Here is a 12203-nt window from a genome sequence, read left to right on the forward strand (position 1 = left end):
TATACGCGGTCATGAGGTAACATGCTCCACGTGTTTTTGTTTTGGAGTGCATGCATGGCGTGAGACCGTACGCGCGCCCCTACACTAGCGCGACCAGTCGCGCCATAGCACAATCCTTTTTACAATAGAGTAAAATGCACTCATGATCACTAAACTTGGGTTTCGATTCTTAATTTAGTTACTGTATTTTATAAATCCAAAATTATGGTCCGTGAACTTGACAAAGTATCTCACATACGGTCACCGGTACCGTATTTTGTACATATGAGTCTGTAGCGTGTGCCACCACGAGGCTAAAGCGCATTTTTACCGTCCCTCGGCGGCTCGGCCTCCACCATTCGCCGGCTCGCCGCCCCACCACGCCGCTTGGCCGCGTTGCTGCCCCCAGGAGCCAAACCCCAATCCTGCAATGGCCATCACGAGTTGTCATCAAGGTAAGCAGTAAGCTATATATAGGCAGAACTAGCCAACTAGGGTCTTTTATTTCCATGGTTGTTGTTCGTTTAATCGTTTGCAATTTCTATATATTTAGAAACCATGTTATTCTCTCATCAAGTTGACGTGTATGATTTATAAAATTGGATGGTCAGGTCTCTACTTCACATAACCTTTTTGTATGATATACAGTATAGATTTTAGTAGGAGAGCATATAACTTCACAGTAAAATTTTAGTACTATTTGCATTCCAGACTGACATATTGTGCGATTTCACAGTAAACATTTTCATGAGGTGAAAGATTGTCTTTGGATGAAACGGAAGGTAATGTGCTAAAGCTATTTTTCTTATTATACCCACCTCGGTTTGAAATGAACATCTTTTGTTTTCTTGGAGGTTGTAGGTAGGTTGTTAGAACAATGTGTCAATGTTGTATTTTCCAACTTTGGACCAATGTGTTGTCATATTCATATAAGCCATTTTTTATATTGATAATGCATATAATTTAGTATGTATGGATGCTCCTTCTTGGCTTATGCATATCAGAATATATATATATATATTGCCTTGCATTCTTGCCCCCCTCAGTTTTTTCCTAGCCTGCATGACTTTCTAGCTGCTTGCAATATGCAGGTTTAGTTTCGTTACGAAACTTTCTCGTACATGGTAGCCAAGCGGCAGTTTTAGTTTCATTACGTAACTTTGTCTCTTTGTAAACAATACTAGATGGCCACCGCGCTTCGCTGCTCCGTTGTTTATAGGCAGGGATGTACACGAGGAAAAATACTCCAGTAGGTCATTTCAAACATTAACGATCTTCATTACAAAATTGAGCTACTTCAATAGGTTATTTCGATAAAAGCTAACCGGTCTTCAATCATACTCGATAATGCCAAGCCTACAAATCACAATACAAAATAGATTATCTTTTTCTAGTGCTTGGTCCTAATGTTTTGTAGGACAAACCTGTTGATGAGGATGCAACAGATACAAATTCTAAAATGGGAAGTGGATGCTCATTTTCAAATACTCCAGTTAGAATAAATGTGCATGGATCGATTAATTACCAAGTTTGTTAACTAATATGTATGAAGGTGCACCTGTGGTGTCCTTTCCATGAAACCCCTTGTCCACTGTATAAAAGACGATGCATGTAGAAACAAAGGAAAGCAAGGTACCAAATCAAAAGACAATTATGGCAAAAATCAAATGCCAATCTCATGGCTGAACCACTCTTTGCGGTGAGAGCTGCAAAAAGTCTAGCATTAACCATGTATAAGTATCAACCTATCCAAGCAATGTCAGACATATCTTTTGGTAGATAATACTTTAAAGGGACTGCTCTATTACTACTCATACCATAGACAAATTGAGCATACTGTGTATGTTGACAAATCTGCAGTAACATTTAGAAAGCAAGCAGGAAAGGAGAAAGACCAAAAAAGCACAAGTTATGTTGCGCCATGAATGCATAAGATGGTACGAATATTGTTATAGACTCTTCTGAAATCAGAAGCTAATAACAATAATAATATTCATGGTTAATAGGCCATTTTGCATAAAATGGAACTTCTGTATTTAGACAGAAGCCGTCAAACAGCAGATAACTCTAGATCACAATTATAAATAGGTAGTAGGGATTAGGAAAACACACAGTCTCGTATCCCTAAGGTTCTCCGCACAAATTAATTATATGGCTAGTGACAGGTACAAGGATTATTCTCCTTTCAGACGCCTATCAAAAAAATTCTAGACAAACAACTAATAGGCAAACATACATAAACCAGCAGTCAGTACAGGGCAGCAACAACCAGGAATCAGACCAAAAATCATCAGTAAACCAAAAGAAAGAACCACATAGCCTCTACACTACAATGTACTCGGTGTCAGTAACTTTCCAAAGTAACCTGCGCCAATATCCAAGTACAGATCTACATTGTTAACATGTAGCTGGGTTGCAAAGTTTCAGAGGTAAACAACTGGTAGTAAAGTATCAAATGCCACAATTTATTGACTACGCATTTACTAATCATTTCTAAAGTAACTTTAACAGACATATGAACATGAGAACTATTACAAAAATCCCACAAAACTATCTTCTTTTTCAATAACATCAAGGAACAACCAAGTAAAGAAACCAATAATGTGCAAAAGTCTAAGCACATTTGAAATCTTGGGCTGATTCAGAGAGAGAAAAGAGCAGGGAGATTTAAATAAGTCCATTTTACCCCCCTCAACTAATAGAAAAATCCAAAAAACACCCTCAACTATGAAACCGGGTATTTAACAACCCCCCCCCCCCGAACTTTTAAAACCGGACACAAGACCCCCCCCCCCCCCCCCCGCCTGTTTTTGGCTGGTCTGGGCGGTTTTGACCGTGTTGACCGCCAGGCTGGCGTGCCACACTGTCAACCAAGCGTTCCCGATTCTCTATCTTCTCTCTCGTTCTCTTCTCTTCTGCTCAATAAAAATAGCAGATTTTCTTGCAATGTGCAGTGTCTGTCTCACAACAATTGAAATTGAATCAAAGAAAGAACATTTCAAACAGTCATTGAAACTAAATTCAAATAGGTCCAAATAGTCACAGGCTCAGTCACAAAATGCAAACAGGTTCGACACACACAAGGGACGCAGGTTCAACAAGCCATACAGTTTGGCATTTAGGCAACATTCAAACTAAAACTTGACGAATACTAAAAGTGCTGGACACATCACTTCTTTGCAGGTGCCTTGAAGGGCTTGAGCTTCTTGGCACGAGGCTGCACATGTGCTGACCCTGTAGTGACAGTAATCTGGCAGCTTGAGTTGTTTGAGATTTGGACCGCGGTGTTAGCTAACTTGTTAATTCTTCTGGTATAAACAACTGCAGCTTTCCTCTTCCCATTAGTATTTGCACTTGCTGCCATGGTCTGCAGAGAAGAATGCTTTTGTAAGGTCTGAACTGTTTGCAGCTGGAAAAATATTGAAAAATATTGAAAATTGGTATGATTGTTTACCATGCTAGTTGGCTGTGTAGTAGCAGGCCGTGGAGCACTTGATGGCTGTGTAGCAGCAGGCCGTGGAGCAGAGCTTGGACCAGAGCTTGATGCACTTCTTCCTCTTCCTGTTCCTCTTCCTCTTCCTCTTTTAGATGGAGCTGGGTTTGGTCCAAGGGTTGGGGAAGTGCTTGATTCAGTAGGAGCACTACTTGATCCTGATCCTCCACTCCTCTTAATGCATGATGTTTTGTTGTGACCTTGCCCTTTACACAATGAACATTTAATGATTGTTCCAACCTTTGATGTTCGGGGGCCCCCTTGGTTTCTCATCTAGTTCTTTCCTTCTCTTAGTAGTTGGTCTACCAGGCATCCTCACATAGCCTGGTGGTAGTGGTCTTGGCATATTGGACTCTGGCCATGCATTCATCCCTTCTAGTGGCTCCAGACAGTGAGAATACATGTTGTTCTGAACTTTCACTTTGTAACAGTCCGCCACAAACTCTTCAATCCTTCTAGATGTATAACAGATGCAAGAGATCGCATGGCAGCATGGCAACCCTGACAATTGCCAATACCTACAAGAACATGTCTTTTGAATGAGGTTGACTGTAAATCTGTTGTCCCAGTGCTTCGCCTCAAATGCATCTTTCCCATTCCAAATAGCATGGCAGTTGCCTGATAACTTTGTGAAGAAGTTGATCTTCTTGTTGATGACATGACAAATGAGTCCTTTCATTGCAACTGCTTTGGTTTTCTGCTCATGAATCCTGATCATGATCTTGCATCTAATTGCCTCAAGCATGCTGATGATAGGAAGGTACCTTGCTGATATTATCCAGTTATTGAACGACTCACACATGTTATTGTCTACAGAGTCACAGTTGCTACCAAGTTTGAACCAAGCTCTACTCCAATGGCGAGGATCAGTTCTCATGATAGCCCTTGCTCCTTCAGGAGTTTTCTGGGACAACTTAGCTTTCCAGAAGTTGAAAAGTCTCATGCAAGGGGCCTTTGCAACTAGCCAGAATCTCTTCTACCGGTCCTTATCCCTGAATGTTTTTTTCCAGTTGGCATAGATGTGCCTAGCACAGTTCCTATGCTCAGCCCTTGGAGCCCAGTACTCAACTGCATTCAATATCCCCTTTTGTTGGTCAGATATGAAGACCCAATCTTCACCATCACCAACATCAATGTCTCTAAATAAAAGCTCACAGAACCACCTCCAAGAGTCAATGTTCTCTTTCTCCACCACTGCCCATGCAATAAGATACATCTGATTATTTGCATCCCTACCCAGTGCACACAACAACTCCCCATTTGTAGCTCCTTTAAAGAAACAACCATCCAATCCTATCACCTTCCTGCATCCTGCCATGAACCCTCTTTTAATAGCAGCAAAGCACATATAGAACCTCAAAAAAGTTGGCTTCTCGGCATCTGGGTCAAGCTTGACTACAACTGTACTGCCTGGGTTGCTTCTCAACAACTCTGCTTGATACTCAAACACTTTTGAGTATTCTCCCTTTGTTGCATCCATCGTCCTGTCCAACACTATTCTCTTAGCTCTTTTACACTTGGAAATGCTCACATCAACAAGCATCTCTTCTAAAACAGTTTCTTTCATCATAGCCATGTTCCATGTAGGGTTAGCCTTAATGATCTTCTCAAATCTGTTTGCAATTCTATTTGCAGTCACAAGTCTGTTGTCTCTTCTAGGTGGACATTTGTGTTCAGAATTAAAACTTGCTACTTGCCAACTCTCATGCCTTGAGTTAGTTGATAATATAATAACCCAAGGACAATTGGGCCATGTACATTTTGCTCGTACCCTATAGCCTTCATCCTTCACAAATTTGATACATTTCCTCTCTTGTATCCCATAATCCTTCACTGCTTGCTTAAACTCAAATTTATTGCCAAACCTCATGCCCACACAGAAAGTTGGGACTGCAGCACTACTATCAAACCGGTGATGCACTGAGTGTTTCCTAACAATCTCACATCCGTCATCCTCTTCATCAAAAGAATCTTCATTATCTGTGCTATCATAGTAAGATGTGTCATAGCCATCTACTTCAACTCCTTCTAGTTCTTCTGCCCCTCCACTAGATGGCCCTTCCCCTAACAGCATACTATCAGCAATTGCTATGACCCCAGCTTTCAGATTTTTTTTTCATAAGCTTTGAACTGCCTTCTGATCTCATCTCCCTTCTCATCTTCCTCGGAATTGTCCATATCCCCTGGTAAATAATCTGAGTCATCACTAGACTCCTCATCTACATCAACAATGTCCACATCTTGCCTCACATTTACAGATTGCTGTGTATTCACGTGCTGCACCTCAAGAACATCACTACTGCCAAATTGTGTCTCTTCATCTTCAAATGCTTCCACATACACTTCAGCAACACCATGCTTCACTGTGTTGCTCATTGTAACACAGGCAGAGTCTACATGCAGCACTGACAGCCCTTCCCACAATTCCTTCCCTGGAGATAGCCAATGCAGCAACATTTCTTCATTGTATTCGACTTAATGATCTCGTAGATGTGCTCTTAATTCGGGAAGGGACACCTTGTCCCTCTCTATGACCGTATACCCTTTCCTTCCTCCAAAATATTCCAGATTCCGCGGACCATTGTTCACAAAAGTACCACCGAAGTGAAATCGAACCTCAAGGAAGTCAATGTCTTCATCCATTGCTCTGCAAGAACAGAAGCAAATGCAGCAAACTAAGCATCGAGCAGAGTAGCAAACAGGGAGGAAAAAAGAAACAAAATCAGAGGAACTCAACCAAAAGCCGCCGCCGGCGTCGGGGAGGAAGAAGACGGGCAGGCGCAGGTTCCAACCGACGGCAAGCAGCCGCCCCTACGCCCAGTGGCCGCCTCCGCAAGGCCCGCGTCGTCCTGCTCCCGCAGCCGCCAGAGCTAGGGTTCCCGATTTGGCGGCCACTGACCGGATGCAGTGCCTGGGAGCGAGTCGATGCGGGGGGAGGGGGGGGGGGTGGGGCGCGGGTGGGACGTCGGAGCTCGCCGGCGGAGGAGATTGGATAGCGGCGGGCGGCAGCCGTGACGGCAGCGGCGGCAGCCGCCGGCGAAGACCTGGGGTTCCTCTGGTCGCTGGAGGTAACGAAGAACAGAAGAGAAGAGAACGAGAGAGAAGATAGAAAACCGGGCTGGGGCCAGGCGTTAGATGGGCTTGGTTGACAGCGTGGCGGTCAACACGGTCAAAACCGCCCGGACCAGCCGGAAACAGGCAGAGGGGGTCTTGTGCCCGGTTTTAAAAGTTCGGGGGAGGGGGGGTTAAATACCCGGTTTCATAGTTGAGAGTGTTTTTTGGACTTTTCGATTAGTTGAGGGGGTAAAATGAACTTATTTCTACATATCCACATTCAAAATTTACCCCAGCCAAAAAGTTCGCATGACACCTGAAATCGGCTAAGTGCGCTAACCAACAGAAAGTGGCAAAAGATATTAGAAGTCCTTTCCTGACTCTACACATAAACCATGTCAATGATTTTTAGTACCTTTTCTGACTCTAGGCACAAACTCAAATTGGAAAAATAAATGTGAACTATGTACTTTTCTTGATTGAATTTGGATCCCATTTGCATAAGTAGTTCATTATCCATGATAAGCACAAATCATATCTAGCTCCAGCCTTGACTCCAAGACATCGCAGACTTGTAATACCAATAATCATATAACTTGGAATGGTCATTTCACCTCTCCCAGCCTTGAGACAAACTTTTAAAGTAGAGAACAATGCCATGCTTGGATACAACATGCAGAAAACAGCAAAAGAAGAACACAATCTCATTATCTTGTTAATAGGCTTAGTGGTATCAAAAATTGCAAGCAAAATTTTTCCTAATTTTTTTTTGCACGCAACCTTTTTCCTTACGGAGCATGCATTCTCACCAACAATCTCGACAGAGCGCGAGCTGCCCATACAGGAGCACCAGCCACACAACACGTCAGAAAACAACAATCAACCTAGCGACGGACGGCAGCGGAAGCTAGTGCAGCGGCCAGGCCGCGGCGGCGTGGGAGGCAAGCAGCGGCCGGCGGCGGAAGACCGTGCATAGGCCAGGCGGCGGCAGCAAAGGAGGCGAGCGGCGGGATCCCAGGGAGCGGCAGCTGGCTGTGGAAGCTCGTGGAGAGGCCGCGGGCGGCGGCGAATGAGTTGGAGGTGACGGACCCCGAGGGTGGCGGCGGTGGAGGCTAGAACTGGTTGCCGAAAGGTAGAGAGAGACGATGGGCCTGGGGAGAGAGATGGGCTCGGGGGAAACCGGGGTCCTGTGGTGGCATTCCAGTGTAATTACGAAGAAAACGAACGGTGATGAAGCAACCACGTTACGTAAACAAACGACGGCCGAGCAACCACGTTGCAGCGTCGAGAGAGCAGAGGATTCTCGGCCCTGTAGAGAAGAGAAATATGCAGACTCTTTTGTGTTCAAGACGGTGTCACTGTTGCCAAACCTTCCTCTCTAGGTTCACTCGAACTGATGAATGTTAGAATTGAATGCATACCAACCAAAAATATTCAATTCCAAAATAAGGGCTTTCCAGATTATAAAGAAAAAATATTACAGACAGGAAAACACTAGTACCAAAGAGTCCAAAACAAATTATCAACGCGCTCGCCATAATTTCCCCGCAAAAGTTTGCAAGCAGCCTCCAAGAAACTTTCCTGCGTGTATTAATTCATCAATCTGTATGTTCATCTTTTAAAGAAGGCTCCTGATTTCCAGGCCAGATTCAAAATAACAACACTGCTTGGCATACGATCATTTCCATAATCTCTCCATTCCTTTAAAGAGATCATATAGTTTTTTGTTAAGACAAGACTTTGATCACAAATTACTATGTGAAGTTATGGTTTGTATGACATGAAACCATAAGTATTATAAAATACTTTTGATAAGGAATCCAGCGGTACAAATTTTATGTCATATAAACCACACCTCAACAACATAATAATTTGAGGTCAAAATCATGTCTTATTGAAAACTAATATGCCTTCTTTCAAAGAACGGAGGGAGTACGATGCATGTACAACGTGCACCGTGAACATGGTAGGTTTGGGCTTTGACCAGGACAAGTGTAGCAAAAAAGTGGGACAATTGTTGTAAGTAAAAAACATGATAGGTTTGCTGTTCAAAACATACTAGAAAGTTTTCTACAAGCATCAGCCATGCGTATGCATGAAACCAACCAAAGTTGCAAAAACAATATTAGCAAACCAAAGTATTTTATTGCAGAACAATTAATGAGCCAATCAAAGTATCAACCTTTGTCCATCGAAACAACCGAGGGAGCACTTTCGCTTCAGTAATACATAACGTTATTCTCTGGAATGATGTAAAAATAACATGTCGATGTTGGCACAGTTCTGCCATCTACGGCACAGACCACCTCCATATGGTTTTGTTTCTGTATCAGAAGAAGGGCGCCCGTTCTGGCTTCCGGTGAACTGCCTTCCTAGGCCTCCGGCGATAGCTAGTGTGTCCAGTCTTCTGCAACTTGCTAGGGCCAGGAAGATCGCCTTCTGCTTCTCCTACTGGTGCCCGCTTCTGTATCGGGTCAAGGGCGAACGTCAGGCTGGGGTCTGACACCATTCCTTGAAGCTGACATCGCCAAGGAAAATAAATAGGCGTCAGTGAAGTATATAGCAACAAATCAGGCAACTTTATATATAGCAAAACCGAGCCAAATGATAGCCAAAATGCAATGGCATGTACCGGCAATACTAGTTGAGAAAGTACTCTGCCGGCATTTGTGAAGCGAAATTAACAATTATGAAGACGAGAACAAGAAGACGTACACAACTTTCATCTAAATAGACAAAAATATCGAAAAAAATGTTATTTCCGCTGCCTTGTTTCGTAGTAACCCCAAAATAAAATAGTAGGACCAAACTGAGAATGAGCAGGATAGGAATTATTGGATGAATGATAAATTGATACGATTCCAGTGGGCTGACCAAATCACCCAAATTCTCCGCAACCTCACCAATTGTTCCATCCTCTATCAATACTGGTCGAGGTGACATTGAGGGGAGTCGTCAGCTACGGAGAAACGACTCTCCCAATTGTTTATAGGGCCATCCCCTAAAAAAAATACGGAGTACGTGGGATCTAAATTATAATGATGTGGAATAGAGATGACACACTTATATCACGCTAGAAGACGAGTTCCCTACCCGGCGTCGACCTTACGCAAACATATGCATACAGAACACGTGCAACACAATTGATCTGTAAACGGATCGATGCTTCTATACATACGCACATACACTCAAGCACATAAACAATATAGGACCATCTTCAATCGACAACACTATAGACATCTGCCCAATGTAAGCCATGAGAATGTGAGGTCATCTGTTTCTTCTAGGACAACAAGCAACCAAACGCCCTATCGATCAGGGAAATCACGATCAAGCCCAATGTATAGCGATTGCTTCTCGAGGACAACGGATGAATTGTTGTAGCTAATCTATAGAAGCTCGATCAAATATTCAAAAGGTACAAGTCTATTGAAATATAGATATCAAAATAAAAATAAATAAATGATTTCATAAGTACTTCACCAAGAACACGGATAGCTGAATTTCAGAAATATATAAACCTAAACTCCTAGATTAAAATGTGGAATAGACTAAAATAAAATGGATTGTTATTTATGCCATATGTTGAGTGTGATTTGCTACTCATTTTTAGTGGACCATGATTGATAAGATTAAAACTTGATCATTGGTTTTTTTTAATGGATAGCCGGGTTCAACTTAAAATTAGAATAAGCCTAATGCGTTTGATTGTTTCTTCACTTCGAGAGCACTCAAATTTTCACTTGTGCATCTGATATTAAAAAAAACACTAAGTATAGCATACACTACAAAAAAAAATACTTATGCACACTACAGCAAGCACACACTCACATAATGCCTACTAAAGATTAGAATCGCAGCATCAATATATCTAATACACTTCTACAAAAGAAAATGAAAAGGAGGCCGATCCCTCCGGCCTATGCATCATGCACACAGTCATATATGCTTCTACAAAATAAATGTATGTTCACGAATTAATAACCCAAAACATGGCACATTGAATAATTTGTGCAACTTAATTTAGTTTCTGGTAGATATTATATTGGCCATGATCTATTCTACAATGTAAAACCAATATTCCTCTTTATGTAACAACACAATTTAAAAACAAAGTAGGAAATAAAATATGAATACAAACTACAAGATATATATTAGCATAAGTAAGTCTAGCTGCACAAATTATGTGTGGGTCACCATGCTATAGTTACGCAATAAAAGAGCTAACGCAAAAGGTGAATATTTTCCCTATTTTGAAAAAAAAATACTAGGATCCGCACATGAACGGCTAAGGTGGGTACTTTCATTTTCCCCTTAGATGAGTGGATTTCTATGTTCATCCACAATTGGACGGCTTAGATGAGGCACATGGCTCCAAACTAAAATCTTATTTCCACGCAAAACGTAAGATTCTTCTCATTGCCTTCCTTGCTTAAGAGGATACAACCATCTTTCACACTAGTGCGCAAAGTACTAGATCTAATCATACTTAGAATTGTGGTCGTCCATTCAAAATTCAACCGTTTGTACGAATGTTAATTCAAAATTGCGAGCTGGAAAACAACAAGAGATGGCGAAAGGCGGCATCGATGAGTACCTTGCAGCCGAGGGAGCAGAATTGGAAGGTAGCATCGATGAGTGCCCGACCACACTCTAGACATGTGCCGGCAGGACCAACGCACTTGGTGCCATGGCCTAGCGCCATTGGTCGCGCATTCAGGAACACCACCTTGTCCCCGTTGATGACATACGTCTGCACCAGGGATATGTCCACCACGGTTTCCAGCTCCACCACCCGAACCACCTCATGGTACGATGACCGTCGTATCTTCATATATAAACCATGCACAGACAAACACGTTACATATATACGGGCACTACCTTTGCTAGCCAGCCAACCTCTTGATCAATCGATCGTGTGTGCATCACCCAATGCAAAGAATGAAGGTTTTAACCTCCTTTCCAAAACAAAATGAAAGAAAAGAAAAAGGTTTGCATCTGTATACCTGGAGGACATGGTGGTGGTCAGTGTGGCCAGAGAAGCAAATGGAACAGAAGATGGTGGTGGTGCCTTCCTCGTCGATGCAGTCAACGCAGTAGTGGTTGCACTCATTCTTGGGAACTCCGAGGTGCGTAGGGCATGGCGTGTAGAACGTCGCGCCTACCAGTGAACGCAACCATGCCGGACCGAATCGCTTCTGCCCCGCCTCCTCGACAGAGTTCTTGACCGTGGCCATTTCACAACCAAATCTATGGAACGCAAAGAACAATGTTGGATTAGCTTGGTCCTATTTATTGGCTTGGAGAGGAAGAAGATTGGAAACAAAATCAGGAATAGGTTTCGCATTTCTTTCCAATGTATAGCTAGTTATAGCTAGCTCCAGAGCCATGACAGGCTAACACTATTTTCCTCCACTTTTGACTTCCTATATATTGTCGAGCTTTAAATAATTTTGCCCGTTTGGACATGAGTGCTGAAAAATTCATATGAAAAAAGGAAAGCTTTTACGTCTGTATATAATTTGATTTATTTGTGGAACGCGTTTTCGTTGAATCAAAAAGATTTGTTTCCTGTACATTAGAAAATCTTTCTATTTTCCCCCTAATCAAAAAGATATGTTTCATGTGTATTGGAAATATTTTTATTCAATAACAAAAAAAACACAAATACATTATG

General features: G+C 42.4%; 1 protein-coding gene across 1 annotated transcript; it reads right to left on the reverse strand.

The window, feature by feature from the left end:
* Positions 1-2970: 2970 nt before the first annotated feature.
* On the reverse strand, positions 2971-6555 carry LOC100846822. Its single transcript, XM_024461749.1, has 3 exons — positions 6210-6555; positions 3434-6119; positions 2971-3346 (listed from the first exon to the last, which is right to left on the reverse strand). Exon 2 carries the CDS (start codon positions 5544-5546, stop codon positions 4449-4451), a length of 1098 nt encoding a protein of 365 aa, XP_024317517.1. The 5' UTR covers positions 5547-6119; positions 6210-6555; the 3' UTR covers positions 2971-3346; positions 3434-4448.
* Positions 6556-12203: the final 5648 nt, after the last annotated feature.

Source organism: Brachypodium distachyon, chromosome 3, assembly GCF_000005505.3.
Source record: "Brachypodium distachyon strain Bd21 chromosome 3, Brachypodium_distachyon_v3.0, whole genome shotgun sequence".
Taxonomy (NCBI): domain Eukaryota; kingdom Viridiplantae; phylum Streptophyta; class Magnoliopsida; order Poales; family Poaceae; genus Brachypodium; species Brachypodium distachyon.

Bases quoted from the DNA above. Each gene is read 5' to 3' on its own strand.
- LOC100846822 (XM_024461749.1), bottom strand. From the start codon at position 5,546: ATGCTGTTAGGGGAAGGGCCATCTAGTGGAGGGGCAGAAGAACTAGAA.